The 19,752-nt window shown below is 40.8% G+C and overlaps 1 protein-coding gene across 2 annotated transcripts in view; it reads right to left on the minus strand.

Moving 5' to 3' along the window:
* Positions 1–2,855: 2,855 nt before the first annotated feature.
* Positions 2,856–19,752, minus strand: part of LOC138946172 (potassium channel subfamily K member 18-like) — a 39,462-nt gene continuing 22,565 nt past the window's right edge. Inside the window, exons 3-4 of one of the 2 annotated variants that reach the window (XM_070317693.1) lie at positions 10,316–10,573; positions 2,856–9,528 (exon numbers count right to left, since the gene is read on the minus strand). In XM_070317693.1, the coding sequence (XP_070173794.1) occupies positions 8,915–9,528; positions 10,316–10,573 (872 nt within the window). In that variant the 3' untranslated portion in view covers positions 2,856–8,914. Of the gene's footprint in view, positions 9,559–10,315; positions 10,574–19,752 lie in introns of both variants that reach the window. The other variant, XM_070317686.1, reaches the window with a different exon arrangement.

Raw genomic sequence — 19,752 nt, forward strand, 5'->3', positions numbered from 1 at the left:
CATTTCATGCAAAACTGCAGGCTAGTGTCTGCAAACTTCGTCTGCGGTTGCTGGCCTACTTGATCCATTTTTTTAAAATCGGTCCGCTTCATTCTCTCCGTTAGTTCAGAGGCTGAAACATTACCAAAGGGACACCATGTTGTGTCGATGTCGTTGCTTTTTCAAAGTTTCAGTACGAGTTCTTTCCCTTTCGCTTCTTCTCATGAGGTTGTCGTACTCTCTTCTTTTTTGTGTTACTTCCTTTTTACATTTAGTCAAGTTTTGACTAAATGTTTCAACCTAGAGGGGGAATCGAGACGAGGCTCGTGGTGTATGTGCGTGCGTGTGTGTGTGTGTGTGTGTGTGTGTGTGTGTGTGTGTGTGTGTAGAGCGATTCAGACTAAACTACTGGACCGATCTTTATGAAATTTGACATGAGAGTTCCTGGGTATGAAATCCCCGAACGTTTTTTTCATTTTTTTGATAAATGTCTTTGATGACGTCATATCCGGCTTTTCGTGAAAGTTGAGGCGGCACTGTCACGCCCTCATTTTTCAACCAAATTGGTTGAAATTTTGGTCAAGTAATCTTCGACGAAGCCCGGGGTTCGGTATTGCATTTCAGCTTGGTGGCTTAAAAATTAATTAATGACTTTGGTCATTAAAAATCTGAAAATTGTAAAAAAAAAAAAAAATTTATAAAACGATCCAAATTTACGTTTATCTTATTCTCCATCATTTGCTGATTCCAAAAACATATAAATATGTTATATTCGGATTAAAAACAAGCTCTGAAAATTAAATATATAAAAATTATTATCAAAATTAAATTGTCCAAATCAATTTAAAAACACTTTCATCTTATTCCTTGTCGGTTCCTGATTCCAAAAACATATAGATATGATATGTTTGGATTAAAAACACGCTCAGAAAGTTAAAACACAGAGAGGTACAGAAAAGCGTGCTATCCTTCTTAGCGTAACCACTACCCCGCTCTTCTTGTCAATTTCACTGCCTTTGCCATGAGCGGTGGCCTGACGATGCTACGAGTAAAATGGCATTGCGTTTCATTCTGTGAGTTCGACAGCTACTTGACTAAATATTGTATTTTCGCCTTACGCGACTTGTTTGTGTTACTTCCTTTTTACATTTAGTCAAGTTTTGACTAAATGTTTCAACCTAGAGGGGGAATCGAGACGAGGCTCGTGGTGTATGTGTGTGTGTGTGTGTGTGTGTGTGTGTGTGTGTGTGTGTCTCTCTGTGTGTGTAGAGCGATTCAGAGTAAACTACTGGACCGATCTTTATGAAACTTGACATGAGAGTTCCTGGGTATGATATCCCCAGACATTTTTCATTTTATTGATAAATGTCTTTGATGACGTCATATCCGGCTTTTTGTAAAAATTGAGGCGGCACTGTCACACCCTCATTTTTTGATGAAATTGATTGCAATTGTAGTTAAGTAATCTTCGACAAATCCTGGACTTTGGTATTGCATTTCAGCTTGGAGGCTTAAACATTAATTGATGATTGTGGTCATTAAAAATCTATAAATTGTAATCAAACTGACTTTTTTATAAAACGATCCAAAACCAATTTCATCTTTTTCTTCATCATTTTCTGATTCCAAAAACATATAAATCTATATATATACGACTAGTGTCTGTGTGTCTGTCTTTCTGTGTGTCCGAGTCTGTGCGCGATGCGCGGCCAAGGTTCTTGATGGATCTGTTTCAAATTTGGTGATTATATTCAGGTACACCCTGGACACAACCTGGTCGATGAGATATTTCAACACGTGCTCTCAGCGCGCAGCGCTGTGCGCGCTGAACCGATTTTGGTTTTTTTGGTCTGGATCCACTACCAGTAACTCTTCCTTATCTTCTCCAGTGTTTTCAGCCGCGATTATCTCCCTTCCTCAGTGTGGCGTCAATCCATATTCCCGTTACTACGCTACTATTTTTAGAAGGTCACTGCACGTTACTATTTTTAAAAGGTCTCCAGTGTTTTGCGCGTTTATCTCCTTTCCTTCGTGCGCCGGCAAAGCCGGCGTACACCCGGCAAAGCCGGGTCCCAGGCGCAGCCTCGTATTCGGCTCTACTTCTTCCCGGCGAAGCCGGTACCCGGCGAAGCGGGTAATCATCTAGTATGTTATATTCGGATTAAACACAAGCTCTGAAAATTAAAAATATAAAAAATATGATTGAAATAAAATTTCCGAAATATGATTAAAATTAAATTTACGAAATCGATTTCAAAATAATTTCATCTTATTCCTTGTCGGTTTCTGATTCCAAAAACATATAGATATGATATGTTTGGATTAAAAACAAGCTCAGAAAGTCAAAAAGAAAAGAGATGCAGAAAAGCGTGCTATCCTGCTCAGGGGAACCACTACCGCGCTATTCTGGATCGTCAATTCCACTGCCTGTGCCATGAGCGGTGGACTGACGATGCTACCAGTATACGGTTTTGCTGAACAAATGCAGTGCGTTCAGTTTGATTCTGTGAATTCGACAGCTTGACTAAGACGTGTTGTATTTTCGCCTTACGCGACTTGTTTCTTATTGTGTGTGCATGCTATACTTGAATACTTTTTAAGGTAAACTATATAAATCACTGCATATTTTGTTGGTGACAGTGTATTTGGTTCACACGACTCAAACTGATGACGAAAAAGGAAAAATACAATGCTCATGACACACGACATAATTGCCACTTCACATTTTCTCACATAGTTATTAAGTTTACAATTAATTCACACACACACACACACACACACACACACACACACACACACACACACACACACACACACACACACACACACACACACACACACACACACACACACACACACACGAGAGCACAAAGAAGTAGAATTTTAATTTTATTCCAACAAACTGATAAAACAACATCAATATCACAGCTTGAACAGTGGCCTCAAAGTGGAAAAAAAATCTCTTCACGCCGAGTGTGTTAATTGTACTATATTAAAAACAAGCTTTACTTTATCTATTTTTTGAACATATTCTAACATGTCGTTCTAAAGATCTTCTGTTAGGTATTGATTCAAAGTAAGAATAGTTTCAGAAAAATCTTCATTTTAAATCTATTTTTTTATAGTAATAATACATTACAAAATAAAAGAAAAAAAATTGCCGGATTATTTATGATGGGTATCATCAGATATCCTTTGATATATTACTTAAGTGTAGAAATATAGAAAAATCGTCTCTTAAAAAAAAAGAAGAAGCAAAACAGAAAATTAACGACAAGTTCAACTTAACAAAGATAGCTCATGACATTCATAGACGAAAGATTATAGGAAGGATTCGGACAAAAATAAAAGGAAAGTTTTATTAAAAAAAAGAAGAGAACAAAGAAATGAAGTAGAAACTGAATGTATATTGAATACTCATATTACTTGTTATTAGTACACATATCTACCTGTAATCTATGTCCACACGTTTCTCAAATTTGTCGAAACAATGTATATAAAACGGCAATAAAATTCAAGTGCACTGCTCACTGTTCAGACAATTAATTAAACATTGGTTGCAATCCACACAATTAATTCAAAGAACGACACAATCAGCAGTTGGACACAGGCACAGAACCAGAGAAATGTCAAAGATTACGAGTAAACATCAGCAGGCAGTTATATAAATAATAATCTATAGAGAGTAAAGTGTATAAACATCTAGGGCTGTTTTCAGTATTGTTGATAACATGTTCTGTTTGATTAAGGGTATTCAGCCGGTAGTTCCTTGTTTTCACTACCTATTTTATTCATGTTTTTATTACTTAGTTAGTGGGAGAATTTTTTGTAATGTATGTTTGATGGTGTATGCTTTTAATTAAGCGTTGTTGACTATGAATGTTGATGTAAATGCTTGTATAACTGTGTTTTAATTTGATTTTAAATGCGTCAAGCGCAAAGAGCATAATTGGAAAGTTATGATGTTGCGCTATATAAATGCTCATTTATTATTATTATTATTATTATTATTATTATCATTATTATTATTATTATTATTATTATAAAAAAGTTACAAAAAAGCAATAGACAGCACATTCTAAAAGTAGCATTTTCCGAGTAGTAGGAAATGTGTAACACTTTGTGCAGTCGCGACCAAAAAGCAGCATAAATGATGTACACACCAAACAAAAACAAATAGTAAAACATCATTAAATTAAGTTTTTGAGACAACTTTGAAGAAGTTAACCGTCTTGCGACAAAGTATAGCATCTTCATGTCAGTGAATAAAGAATAATCTTACCTCAGAATTAAAGGTTACAGTACCGAGCGATTATGAAGAAAGTTAGCCAAAGGGAAACAAAATACCTACTTGCAAACATTATGGCTTTATGGAACCATGAAAACCCTCAAATTCTAACATTTTAGTACGGAGTGAGTTGCCAAACGAGAAACAATAAGAAGAAAAAGAAGTCATGGTTTTATTCGTGATAAAAAAAAACCCACACAAATGGAAAGGGATACAGCTTGGAACAATAATCAAAGACCAGTTTTAAAAAAGAAAAGAAAATGAAGGAAGGAACAAAGCGATTTAAAAAAAAAACTAAGAAAGAGGGAATAAGAGAGCAAAAAGGTTACATTCTGCAGAGCACTCTAAACAAGGAAATCAAACATGAACGTACGGAAAGCCCTGTTCAATGCTTTACAAAAACAGTGGGTAAACCATCGGGCAATGTAAATTTGTGATGCATCCTTGTTGTTTTAAGTACTTTGCAATGTTCAATGCTTTACAAAAACAGTAGGTAAACCATCAGGTAACGTAAATAATGGATGCCTCCCTCTCGGAGTATTGTGCAGGACACCAACCGAGCGAGTCTCAAAAGAAGCAGCAAATCAATATTTTGTGACGTCAATAATTAACGTTCTACCCAGAGGCAAACAAGGTTTTGTTTCTTCAGTCTTGGGCACATCATAGAGAACTTTGTCTGAAGAGCACGAAGTGCTATGTTGCTCCCAGAGATGTGAATAACAGCGAAGTATGGTACTATCTACGAAAGGGGGTTGTTATTCCATCTGCACCAAAGGTTTTGACCCCTCTGTGCAAATTATTGATGGCATTTAGTCGAAGGTTCAAATTTCCATCATGATTCTGCTCGATGTTTTGCCAATTTTTAACAATCCGAATTTAAAGGAAAATACCTTTGCTTCGCGCACAGGTCTACATAACGGTTCTTTATCGTACCTATGAGGACAGGGACTGTGTTTTCTGCTTCAGAATTCACACACTAGATTGCTACTATGGATAGAGCTTCACCAGCTCCTCGCAATTTCACTAGTGGTTATCAAGTTACAATAAAAAGGGGCATTCTTTTTCTTTTTAAGATGAAATTGAAGTAAAGCTTTGTTAGACAAAAAACAAACGGGAAAAACCCTCACAATTATTCTGCCCTATAACGTGCAGTTTCCTGGTATTTGCAAACACAAACACGAGTCATGCTAAGAGAAGAAAGAAGCAGATTCCTGCCGATGAATGTTAATAACCGGCTTCTCGTTGTTATCAATCAATCGATGAGTCTTATATCGCGCATATTCCGTGGGTACAGTTCTAGACGCTCTGCAGTGATGCCGTCACGGTGTGAGATGAAATTTTATACGGCCAGTAGATTGCAACCATGTCGGTGCATATTTACCTTTCACGGCCTATTATTCCTAGTCACACGGGTATAGGTAGACAGGTAGACAATTATTAACTGTGCCTAAGCAATTTTGCCAGGAAAGACCCTTTTGTCAATCGTGGGATCTTTAACGTGCACACCCAATGTAGTGTACACCGAAGAGAGTCTGCACACAAAGTTGACTCTGTGAAATAAATTTCCGCCGAACCTGGGATCGAACTCACGCTGACAGCGGCCAACTGAATACAAATCCAGCGCGCTACCAACTGAGCTATATCCCCGTGTTATCGTGTAAGGATCTGAAGTGTTATAGTTAGAAACGCACAGCAAGGTCTCCTCTAAATAATGAGCGCTTCTGGGGTGATAACGCGAGACAACTCCTGTGATCTTGCCGCGAGGTTCCGCCTGTTACCATTGTCTTTTTACCGTATAAAATGCACGACTTACACACGAACTGTTACCAAAGCTACATGCTATTTGGGACCAATGCACGTTTTTTTCCTTTCTCGTGTGATCTTGCCGCGAGGTTCCGTCTGTTACCAGCCGAAAGAAAGAAGGGGCATAACCTCACCAGAACCGCTCATTCAAACAACCAAGAAGCCATCTATTAGATTTGAAGCATAAAGAGTCTCCCAGAAAACATCAAGGCGAAACGGGGCAAAGAGTCATAGAACAGCAAGACATAACAATGTAGACAGTAATATTATTTGGCTGGTGATAGAAACAGCGACAGCAATAATGAAGTTTGGAAATCTTAGGATGTCTTCACGTCAGAATGACGTTCTTCACTTCATGATTATGATTATGTACAGTTGTCAGCTGTGCTGGCTCGGTTTTAAATATCTACAGACATGTGACACTTGAAAAGCAATTCTTTTTAAATATTTTTTTTTTATATTGGTAGCATATACAATCTGTTCTAGCCAGTAGTAAAATAATTACATTAGAAGAATAACTATCAAGTAATTCACTGTGCAAGAGACAAATTAAGCGAAAAAGTACCACGCTTGTAAAGCTGCATGCTATACAGAAAATCTTTCAGAAAGAACAAAAGTTGTACAGGTCATACTCTTTTGACTGTATTACAATAAACGAAAGTTAATGTTTTGCACGACAATAGTTGACACTGCACAGATACGTACGTTTTTCTTTCGTCAACAGACAAATAACAAGCACCCAGTCTTTTCAAACATTCATTCTCCCCAGTTTGTACAGTATATTTAATCATGGACGGATTCTAAATTATCTCACAATTGAAATAAGTCTGACTATTTGTAAATCTGGACGGATACCAAAATATGTCATTGAACGTATCAAATAAAACAGGACGTACACGGACTCTCGAAAGTTTAGAAAGTATGAATTAAAAAGAGCATACGAAAGAAAACGTTTGTTTAAAGTATAACGTCTATACTAGTATAGAACCTTTCGGGTCATTTTCAATTTACCTCCAAAGGAATCATGACACCATTTTATTGTTCTAACGGACATGCAGGTAAATGTCCGAATCTCCTTTAAAGTTACTACAACTAATCCAAATGTATAGGAGTCTTAGATTTTGTGTGTGCATGAAAACACTAGTTCAAGTCGAACTATGTTCAAAAGCTGTATGTACAACAAGCCCATAACTGATAAATCCATTAACAATGGTTACCATATACACTCTCATTATATCACAACAGTACGGATAATTGCCTGAAAAAAGATACCTTTGATTTGATTTTTGAAGATTTGAGTATAAACACGCGGAATCCAAGACCACATATAAAATATTATTTTTCATTGTTTAACATGTTACTTTCGAACACAGAAAAAAAACTCATTTGTATCAACCTATGCACTCTGCAAAATACCTAAACGTCCTTTAAAGAGCAGCGCCCGTCAAAGTTACACACTACAAAAGAATTGTCTTTGCCAGAGTAATAATATCAGCAGCATGCAGTTCTAGATCATACATGTAAGAACAAAGAGAACCCCAAAACAGCAGCTCCTTCTACAGATTGACATCATTTACTGTAGGATGTCAAATATTATGTGTGTGCATGAAAACACTAGTTCAAGTCGAACTATGTTCAAAAGCTGTAATGTACAACAAGCCCATAACTGATAAATCCATTAACAATGGTTACCATATACACTCTCATTATATCACAACAGTACGGATAATTGCCTGAAAAAAGATACCTTTGATTTGATTTTTGAAGATTTGAGTATAAACACGCGGAATCCAAGACCACATATAAAATATTATTTTTCATTGTTTAACATGTTACTTTTGAACACAGAAAAAAAACCTCATTTGTATCAACCTATGCACTCTGCAAAATACCTAAACGTCCTTTAAAGAGCAGCGCCCGTCAAAGTTACACACTACAAAAGAATTGTCTTTGCCAGAGTAATAATATCAGCAGCATGCAGTTCTAGATTATACACGTAAGAACAAAGAGAACCCCAAAACAGCAGCTCCTTCTACAGATTGACATCATTTACTGTAGGACGTCAAATATCATATTCTGGAGACAAACCACACAATACTACATTTGCAAGTCAGGGAAAATTGATCGAAATTTATCTTTCCGTTATCTGGTAACAACATTTGCCACACACGTCCTTGGCTTGATCATATTTCAAACGCTTATACGTAGTCCTCGTTTGGACAGGAGCATATTTTTGTTTGTTTGTAATTATTTTAATTATTCCTTGCAAAATGTCTGCTGCATTTTATCACGTTAGAAAGCAGCTGCTTACCTTGTTTCATTCCAATGCAGTGCACATGTATGATATGTAATCTTAAAATAAATTTGAATTCTTTCGGTGGGAAAATGTAAGGAATGTTACTTTAGCTCGCAGATGATCGAGCTAGTGTTGTTTTTACTTCGTTAAATATTAAGTCGATATCCTTGTTACTTCGTTCTAAAATATTCATACACACATACACTATTTTATTATTGTATGTTTGTTGTTTCTTTTTAATGAAATCGTACACAACTGAACTGCATTATATATAATTTGTTATTTTATCTATTCCGTTTTCGTTTGAACTTGAGGTCAGTCTGAAGTATATATTCTGGTCGCCTTCAGGGCTTTAAAGTAAACAACGGAGGCTGTGCGCTTTGCATAACCTTGCAACTGTCTAAACGATCTAGCCTCGGTCTCTGTTCTCTACTGTTTCGGTTGTTTTCGCTTTCCTGGAGCTTCACCCTCCCCCCCATTCGAGCCCTAGGCCACTCCCCTTTCCATCACCAGGCTCCTCCTCCTCCTCCTCAATTGACTGCCGTCGCTTAATCGGAATCTTTTTCGACAATACCGAGTTTCTGTCCGATCCAGCGAAACTTGGCGATGATCTCATCCTGCATGAGCGAGAAGCACATGGACAGGATGGCCATCCCGAACAGCACGTAGATGGACCCCAGCATCAGCTGAGCCTGGGCCTGCGAGTTTTCGAAATCCGTGCCGGGAACGACGTCCCCGAAGCCTATGGTGGAGAGCGTAATGAAGCAGAAGTAAGCGGACTGAAGCCAGTCCCACCCCTCCCACAGCCCAAAGAGGACCGCCCCGCCGAAGATGTAGCCGCCGATGACAATCATCGTGATGGTGAGCGGTACGGTGATCTTCTTCTCGTCCAGGTCGTCGTCGTCTTCGTCGTCGCTGTCGTCGTCGAGGATGACGGGCTCGTTCTTGATGGGCCGGTTGTGCAGGGTCTTGACGTCCAGGGGGACGATCTTGACGGCGCGGCCGGGCGGCGAGATGGGTCGCTTGCCGGAGGAGCCTGAGGAGGGCCTGGAGGTCTTGTTGTTGTCGCTGGTCCCGGTGGAGTCCGTGGGCGACTTGGTGGGAAGGCGGGAGAACTCGGTGCCCATGGGGGCGGAGCCGCCCTTCTCCCCGATTCCTCCACCTGCCGAGACACACAGCACAGAATGGGGATCTGTGAAAGAGAAGGGGCAGATTATCGGTGCTTTTAAACCATCTGGACACTTAATGACAAGACACAGCGTAACTTGCTTAAACACCGAATAGGGACTAACAAGAGCGGATCTACACATACATTATTTGTTTGTTTGCTTAACGCCCAGCCGACCACGAAGGGCCATACCAGGGCGGTGCTGCTTTGACATATAACGTGCGCATATAACAAGACAGAAGTCGCAGCACAGGCTTCATGTCTCACCCAGTCACATTATTCTGACACCGGACCAACCAGTCCTAGCACTAACCCCATAATGCCAGACGCCAGGCGGAGCAGCCACTAGATTGCCAATTTTAAAGTCTTAGGTATGACCCGGCCGGGGTTCGAACCCACGACCTCCCGATCACGGGGCGGACGCCTTACCACTAGGCCAACCGTGCCGGTACACACATACATTATAGTGTAATGGGAAAAAGATTATTTTTGTTTACAATTTCAATCACAAGCATACGGCACTAAAAAGCATGAGACTGTGACACAAAAAGCCCTCTTAATGGCTTATGACCAGAAAAAGTAACACAGTAACACACTGATTCACTAAGATATTGACGAACTGACCGAACTTAGCGTCTCCTGTCACAATGAATGGTTCGTTCATTCACTTTCTCACTTTCTAAATAGCACAGCACACCCAAACACATGCATCCTTAGAACGAATCAACGATATCAAAAGACAAAACACACAGAGACAAAGAACACCTCCCCAAATACTGACCGTTGTTCCACTTGTCATCCGAGCTGCCGAGCTGTTTCTGCTGGGGTCCGGCCAACGTGTTGTCCTGCTGCGCGTTTTTCTTCTTGCGGCCCTTGCAGCAGCCGCAGCAGCAGATCTTGGAGTAGATGAAGCGGAAGATGTCCGCAAGGACGTCGCCGATGTTGGCCAAGCACAGCAACATGAGCGGAATGCCCAACACGGCGTAGGCGATACACACCAAGCGTCCCCATACTGTCTTCGGGGCGATGTGGCCGTATCCTGCAAAAAAGAAATAGTCAAATAAACTTCGTGTCCTGTTTGAAGCCAAAAATGAACGATAGACAAAACACACCGCTGTAAGGAAGAAATAGTCAAATAAGCTTCGTGTCCTTTTGGAAGCCAAATAAAACAAGTCGCGTAAGGCGAAAATACAATATTTAGTCAAGTAGCTGCCATTTTTCAGCAAGACCGTATACTCGTAGCATCGTCAGTCCACCGCTCATGGCAAAGGCAGTGAAATTGACAAGAAGAGCGGGGTAGTAGTTGCGCTAAAAAGGATAGCACGCTTTTCTGTACCTCTCTTTGTTTTAACTTTCTGAGCGTGTTTTTAATCCAAACATATCATATCTATATGTTTTTGGAATCAGGAACCGACAAAGAATAAGATGAAAGTATTTTTAAATTGATTTGGACAATTTAATTTTGATAATAATTTTTATATATTTAATTTTCAGAGCTTGTTTTTAATCCGAATATAACATATTTATATGTTTTTGGAATCAGCAAATGATGGAGAATAAGATAAACGTAAATTTGGATCGTTTTATAAATTTTTTTTTTTTTTTTACAATTTTCAGATTTTTAATGACCAAAGTCATTAATTAATTTTTAAGCCACCAAGCTGAAATGCAATACCGAACCCCGGGCTTCGTCGAAGATTACTTGACCAAAATTTCAACCAATTTGGTTGAAAAATGAGGGCGTGACAGTGCCGCCTCAACTTTCACGAAAAGCCGGATATGACGTCATCAAAGACATTTATCAAAAAAATGAAAAAAACGTTCGGGGATTTCATACCCAGGAACTCTCATGTCAAATTTCATAAAGATCGGTCCAGTAGTTTAGTCTGAATCGCTCTACACACACACACACACGCACACACGCACACACACACGCACACACGCACATACACCACGACCCTCGTTTCGATTCCCCCTCGATGTTAAAATATTTAGTCAAAACTTGACTAAATATAAAAAGAACGGTAGACAATACACACTAAGAGCCCACATGTATACGTGTCGTCGGGGCAATGTGGCCGTATCCTGCAAAGAAGAAATAGTAAAACAAGCTTCGTGTCCTTTTTGATGCCAAAAGGAACAATAGGCGAAATACAACAAGCGTTCCCAAATTGTCTTCGGTCAATGTGACCATGTCTTGCAAAGAGAAAATAGTAAAACAAGCTTCGTTTCCTTTTGGAAGCCAAAAAGGAACAATAGGCGAAATACAACAAGCGTTCCCAAATTGTCTTCGGTCAATGTGACCATGTCTTGCAAAGAGAAAATAGTAAAACAAGCTTCGTTTCCTTTTGGAAGCCAAAAAAGAACGATAGGCGAAATACAACAAGCGTCCCCAAATTGTCTTCGGGTCAATGTGACCATGTCCTGCAAAGAGAAAATAGTAAAACAAGCTTCGTGTCCTTTTGGAAGCCAAAAAAGAACGATAGGCGAAATACAACAAGCGTCCCCAAATTGTCTTCGGGTCAATGTGACCATGTCCTGCAAAGAGAAAATAGTAAAACCAACTTCGTGTCCTTTTGGAAGCCAAAAAGGAACGATACGCGATTCACACCCATACTGTCTTTGGGGCAATGTGGCCGTATCATGCAAAGAAGAAATAGTTAAATAAGTTAACAAGAAAATAAAAAAGCGTCCTGTCCTAGTTGAAGGAATGATAGGCGATACACACAAAGTCCCCCCCCCCCCCCTTACTGTCTTCGGGGCAATGTGGCTGTATCCTGCAATGAAGAGATAGTCAAATAAGTTTCGTGTCCTGTTTGATTGAAGCCAAAAAGGCACGATAGACAATACACACCAAGCGTCCCCTGACTGTCTTCATGATAAATGATAAATGTGGCCGTATCCCGTAAAGAATAAGAGATAGTCAAATAAGTTTCGTGTCCTGTTTGATTGAAGCCAAAAAGGCACGATAGACAATACACACCAAGCATCCCCATACTGTCTTCATGATTTCGTTCTTTCTTTCTTTTCAACCATTCAAGGTTATATCGCGACGGGGAAAGGGGGGAGATGGGATAGGGGAAAGGGGGAAGATGGGATAGAGCCACCTATTAATTGTTTCTTGTTCACAAAAGCACCAATCAAAAAATTGCTCCAGGGGCTTGCAACGTAGTACAATATATGACCTTACTGGGAGAATGCAAGTTTCCAGTACAAAGGACTTAACATTTCTTACATACTGCTTGACTAAAATCTTTACAAACATTGACTATATTCTATACAAGAAACACTTAACAAGGGTAAAAGGAGAAACAGAACCGTTAGTCGCCTCTTACGACATGCTGGGTAGCATCGGGTAAATTCTTTCTCGTCCCAACCAATATGGGACTCCCCCTAACCCGCGGGGGGTTGTCTTCATGATAAATGATAAATGTGGCCGTATCCCGTAAAGAAGAGATAGTCAAATAAGTTTCGTGTCCTGTTTGATTGAAGCCAAAAAGGCACGATAGACAATATACACCAAGCGTCCCCTGACTGTCTTCATGATGAATGATAAATGTGGCCGTATCCTTTAAAGAAGAGATAGTCAAATAAGTTTCGTGTCCTGTTTGATTGAAGCCAAAAAGGCACGATAGACAATACACACCAAGCGTCTCCTGACTGTCTTCATGATGAATGATAAATGTGGCCGTATCCTGTAAAGAAGAAAAGTCAAATAAGTTTCGTGTCCTGTTTGATTGAAGCCAACGATAGACAATACACACCAAGCGTCCCCTGACTGTCTTCATGATGAATGATAAATGTGGCCGTATCCTTTAAAGAAGAGATAGTCAAATAAGTTTCGTGTCCTGTTTGATTGAAGCCAAAAAGGCACGATAGACAATACACACCAAGCGTCTCCTGACTGTCTTCATGATGAATGATAAATGTGGCCGTATCATGTAAAGAAGAGATAGTCAAATAAGTTTCGTGTCCTGTTTGATTGAAGCCAAAAAGGCACGATAGACAATACACACCAAGCGTCCCCTGACTGTCTTCATGATAAATGATAAATGTGGCCGTATCCTGTAAAGAAGAAATAGTCAAATAAGTTTCGTGTCCTGTTTGATTCAAGCCAAAAAGGCACGATAGACAATACACACCAAGCGTCCCCATACTGTCTTCATGATAAATGATAAATGTGGCCGTATCCTTTAAAGAAGAAATAGTCAAATAAGTTAACAACAAATTTAAAGAGCGTCGTGTCCTAGTTTGAAGACAGAAAGGAACGATAGGCGACACGCACCAGGCTTCCCCATATTGTCTTTGGGACAATGTGGCCATATCTTGCTTAATAAAAACCCATAAAAACCAGTTGAAAAACGGCCTTAACAAAAATCATTAAAAAATGTCATTCTGCACAGGAAGCTGCGAGGATGTTACATTTTGGTATGTGACCAAGTGGAGGGATGGTCTTATCCCGTGTAAAAGCCTGGTCAGATCTCAGACAGTGAGCCGAAATGTTTGAACTGTGCATTTAAAGATATTGAACTTGTCAAATCCAGGTGCACGGAGCCCCTGGGGCTCTTAGTCATACCTCAGGCAGCTATCCGTTAGAAGAACTACCAAGTTTCATTGACGTGCACCCAAAGAGTCAAGAACTGCGTTTCTTTTACGAATTAATTTCGTACTCGGACTCGGCTGGTCTTGGCCTATTTTTGGATCTAAATTTAGATCAGGTAGATCACCACATCATGCACAAAAAGACACGTCACTAGCAAACTATGTCAGACGTCATCATGAGTTTGTGTAAAACAAAATGGAGGCCGGAATCACTCAACTCCGACCAAACACCACGTAATAACTAGGTTAATTTATGCACTCGCGTGAACAAGAAACTGTCGAGCTTCACAGATGTCGTCGTTGGGTAGTTTTGGGTTTGTTTTACTACCAATAGGAGGATTTTTGAACTGTAAATGCACTCAGCTGCAACAAAAACGCAAAACGAAGGCTGTGAGCTGCACTGTGCCTTTAAAGAACCTCATGTTCTGTTTCAAGCCAAAAGGGAACAAAAGGGATATTTGACGTGATTGCACTTGGTACTCAGCGAAACAATCCCTGAGAAGATTTAGAAAGGAATTCACTGTTTCCTGTCAAGAAGAAATCCTTGAATCAAGGCAACTGTTAGAAGACCGTTTTTTTACCATGAATAATAACACAATACGACGAAGAATGCCAACACCTGCCACAAGGCAAACCTTCCAACTTTACGACCTTGGGAACGCTGTGCCCTTGTCATGCGAAAAACAAAATCAACACTGGAGGGCTGCTTGAATCGAGACATAGCAGGAAACGTCACGAGGGCGAGGTGACCGTGTTCAGACATGAACTATTCTAATCAAATCAAATCAAATCAAATCTTATTCTATGCACAACAAGGAACGTGTGGTTGAGGAACACGAATAGAATTAATTAATAAACGAGGAAACCAAACCAGAACATGCTCGAGGAATAAGCACTACCAAAAAGGCAACGATCGCATACATTACTGAACGAAAAACCAAACGAGGAAAACCCCGAGGAAAAGAGACTTTAAAACAAGCAACAAAAACATATCATACCCGGTGCTCTCCCGCCAAGGGGTCAGGGACCTTGAAGGCAGACTTACTTAATTACTGGATGAATTATTTAACGGGTTGCAGACATTTAGGCTACTTGGGAGGAATACGCTTTAGCCGAGAGAATCTGACATCAAATAGGTATAAGCTATACACATCGGTGTACACTTAAGATTTTCGTCAGCATGGGTACGATAATTTTGCCTATATGCACATTGGATTACAGAATTGAATATTATCTAAACAAAATAACGGATAGGATAGAAGTAAAGAACAGAATTTGCCGGAATTATTTTATCATACTGACGACACTCGAAATCAAAATGGGTGGACTGTGTACACAAAAAAACCTCTCCGTCTCTCTGCATCCCCCCTCTCTCTCTCTCTCTCTCTCTCTCTCTTTCTCTCTTTTTTTCTCTCTCTCTCTCTCTCACAGTGTGTGTGTGTGTGTGTGTGTGTGTGTGTGTGTGTGTGTGTGTGTATATATATATATATATGTGTGTGTGTGTGTGTGTGTGTGTGTGTGTGCGTGTGTGTGTATGTGTGTGAGTGTTTGTGTTGTATTGAGTGCGAACGTGATTGCAGGCATGCGGCGCGCGTGTGTGTGCGAGTCGACTTTTCTTTTCCTTTGTATTATATTGACATACATGTACATTTCAATGTTCTATCATGCATTATGTATTCGTATAGGTAATGTTGTAATTAGTAATACTGTATGATTGCGATTAACAATTGTCCTTTTATTGTCTTTATTTTTATGTCTTAGTTTAGCAGGGACAGATTGTAAGACTAGGCGTGAGCCTAAAATCTCCATCCTTGAGTAATAAAGTTCGTTCGTTCGTTCGTTCTCTCTCCCTCTCTCTGTCTGTCTCTCTGTCTCTGTCTCTGTCTCTCTCTCTCTCTCTCATCTTTCTGACCAAGAAAATTGAGTGCGGATTTTAACCCATTGAGTTCACCTAACGACCGATCGTACTTAATTATTAAATCCGTAATGGGCATGTCTGTAAGATGGTGATGGGGTGATTACAGTTTTATGTCACGCTCACGTCGGATCGATCGGTGATCACTGCAGTTTGTAAGCCGAGAACGAATGACGTCACATGTGAACCCGGCTAAGGCATCGCTAAGTATAATGCATGCAAAAAAGCAAAGAGAGAGAGAGAGAGAGAGAGAGAGAGAGAGAGAGAGAGAGAGAGAGAGAGAGAGAGAGAGAGAGAGAGAGAAAGAAAGAGAGAGAGAGAGAGAGAGAGAGAGAGAGAGTCAAGACTCAAATGGTTTACTGGTTAGGCAATTTGCCCATGACCAAGGGGGGTAGGGGGGAATCAGGGGTGTGGTTGGCTTTGGCATTATACAATACTCATCGAGATCAATCGCGTACACGTACAACCTTATTTGACTGACATGGTATTTCCAATGTCAGACGCGTATGTTACCGATACAGTCTTTCACACACGAAAGTTCAACTGTGAAAGTAAACCCTGAGAAGATTGACCAGTACATGCAAGTCCTTGGTCATACGGTCTATCTCTCGTCGGTAGTAGGTTCGTCGCACATCTTTGGTCTCTTCGATGAATGTCAGTCTTTTGGTTTGGTCCGGCATCATGTCTGCTTTGTCCCTCAGAAACGTCCAGTACAGTGTTTCAGCTTTAGTACAGTCGTAGGTGAACAAGAAATCATCAGATTTTGCGATCAACTGTTTACATGAAGCATCGTACACCACTCTGGTCAGAAAAGTGTTCCTTGTTTTATCTTGCATAGACTTCAGTTCCTTTCGCGTCGTGAGGTTGAGGGTCAGTTCTGAAGCGAGCGATTTTCCTACCTCGAGGTTGTAGTCCCTTTGTAAGGCAAACTGACCTCTCAGCTTCAGCCAGCTGATGTTCGACAGGTCCCGCTGTATCGCTCTCTGTTCTTACACTGTCACTGCCACTGTCAATGGCCACGCACGAGGAGTCAATGGACTGCTGCGGAGTTGGCCCTGGAATGTGTGAAATTCGGCTTCGTGATTTACGTGCTTCGGTGTTTACAACACAGCTCGCCCCACTGTCAATGCGTTCGTCGGCGTGTACTCTCATTGTTTGTGCGTTTCTGGTATCATCTGCATTGACATGCGTGTCCCTGTGGCCTGTAGCTGATGTTGTGATAGCATGATTACTCGAGTTATCGGCTGTGTCAACGGAGGAAACGTGTACCTTTTTGCAGTACAATTGTTGGGCTCGCTGTCTGTCACGCCTGAACTGCGAAGGGGCTTTGTTGACATTGCGTTGGCTAGTTCGGCAAATGGCAGCTTGTTGGCTCTCTTTGCTGTGCATTCCAAATGTGACCGTAGCTCCCTCTCCCTCTCCGGTGACCTTCCAGTACTTGACGTAGTGGTCAGCTAGCAGGCCCGTCAAGGCAGCTTCCATGGCAGTTGGTAGTCCAACGACCGGCATTTTCGTATCTTCTTCAAATGAATTGCTGGAGCGAAAAACTGTGCTGCTGCAAGCTGTAGCCACCGGAAGCGAGCCCAGAGCAGACAGAGACAGAGACAGATAGAGAGAGAGACAGAAAGACAGACAGACAGACAGATAGACAGAGAGACACATAGAGACAGGCAGACAGATAGACAGAGGCAGATGGAGATGAATTTGCTATGACAATGCATCGTCCCATTTCAATCACATAAAACTTGAAACAGGTCACATGCACCCCTTTGACAGAAGGTATAACTGATAAAAGGATTATAAAGCACACTTTTACTTACAGACTGGATTACGTTTTGTTTTATAGATTCACAGAAACTTGCAAGCACATACAGACAAACAGAGAAAAGGGGCTTACAAAACCACAGACAAGCCAGGCAGAAGCGAAACAACACAACACAACACACAGCAACAATACGCCGATATCCCCTAAGCTGTGAGGTGAGCTGTTTCGTGGCCATTTTGTTGTATAGGGCAATCAAACACAACACCGCAATTTGAAACCTTTGGCGAATTGGTTTCGTTCGATATTCTGCGTTTGATTCGAAGAAGCAGGATGCAAAAACCGGTTTTTCAGACCTAGTCCAGTATTTACATCGCTAGCAAACAAAGTCCCCATACAGGACTGCAGTCGATAACGCTTTTGTTTCCGTCTATTTCTTTACTGCATCGATCCGAGCACAATGCTAGGTGTGCGTGTTTACCTGGCGCTGAAAGGTAACCAGCAGAGGACGTAAGCACAGACAACTTTGCTTTGAAATAGATCGTGTTTCCTTCTACCTGATTGATTACCAAAGGTTGACTTGAAAACCTGACATACGTTAGCAGTGTCAGGCATTTGTCAGAGCACGAGAAAAAAAAAAAAACGTGTCGCGGGAAAAAAAAAATGTCAACTAAAAGATTTGATAGATATCTTGAACACCTTTGGGGCCGGGTAGGTCAGTTAGGAGAGCACTGGACGCGTGATCCTAGGGCCACGGGTTCGAACCCCGGCCGGCAGGGTCAATCCGAGTACGGATTTTACAACTTAATGTGCAGACTCAGAGACGGTATCCATGTCCCACCCCCATGTCACCACCGTGGCACGTAAAAGACCTCGGTCATTCATGTCAGCCATAAGTGCAGGCGGCTGATTACACCGACACACGCACATACCTGGGTAGCGCGACTCTTGTACGTTGCTGCTAGCTTTCCACTGGGAGGAAGCGACCCGAATTTCCCAGCATTGGGATAATAAAGTGAACAAAATGAAATAAGAAACAGATAGGCTGCTAACATTTCCAAAGTCAAGCATAAAAAAAGCAAGAAAGGCGAGTTTTTCGTGTAACGTTTAATTAATGACGAAAAAACGAAAATGCATCACTCAAACCTTTGGAATTAATTAAAATGTCACAGAGTACAAAAACAGTAAGTTTGACACGTGGGTTCTCGAGCATAATTATGTCAGTATCGACTAGTCGGTTTGCGAGTTTCTCCCTTTGTATTTGTGCACTGTATATTCTGTCGATCTCACTGTTCGAGTTACCTCGATAACTGATACTGACCTTATGCTCACGTTAAGCATGCAGTTCAAATGTGATCAACATTTTGCTGGCAGTCCAGCTCCGAAATTCATCGACCAATCGCCGAAAGGCTGACGTCACTTCATACCCAGAATTCCAAACGGATTTGGAGATTTTGAAGATTTAGTTCGGGACGACGACGCTCTATGGGCGGTTCTTTATATGAAGGGAGGCAAGCGGTAAAAAACCGGGCCTTGACAGAACCAATGAAGGGGGATAATAACTTGCTGATCATATACATGTGCTATCGTGGTTAAACTGCTAATCAATTAACAATCTTCCTGTGATATTCAAATGTCATCCATAATCATTCTATTTTATTCACAATGCCCCACCCCGAATCGCAAAGATTTGTTTCCATTCACTCAGAGGTGATGGATTTGATCCACTTGTTCAGCCATTGTACGGAACACGGGCCTCTCGCTGTGATTAATTACGGCTCGAGGATCGAAGTTGTCAATGATGAGAGAGACCTTTTTTCGCGAAAACCTGTCGGATTACGCAACGATTGTGCGACCTTGCAGACGAACAACAGAAAACAAGTCGCATACAGCGATATGAAAACATTGATTCAATCTGTCTGCCTAAAAGATGGAGCAC

Source organism: Littorina saxatilis, linkage group LG1 (genome assembly GCF_037325665.1).
Source record: "Littorina saxatilis isolate snail1 linkage group LG1, US_GU_Lsax_2.0, whole genome shotgun sequence".
Taxonomy (NCBI): domain Eukaryota; kingdom Metazoa; phylum Mollusca; class Gastropoda; order Littorinimorpha; family Littorinidae; genus Littorina; species Littorina saxatilis.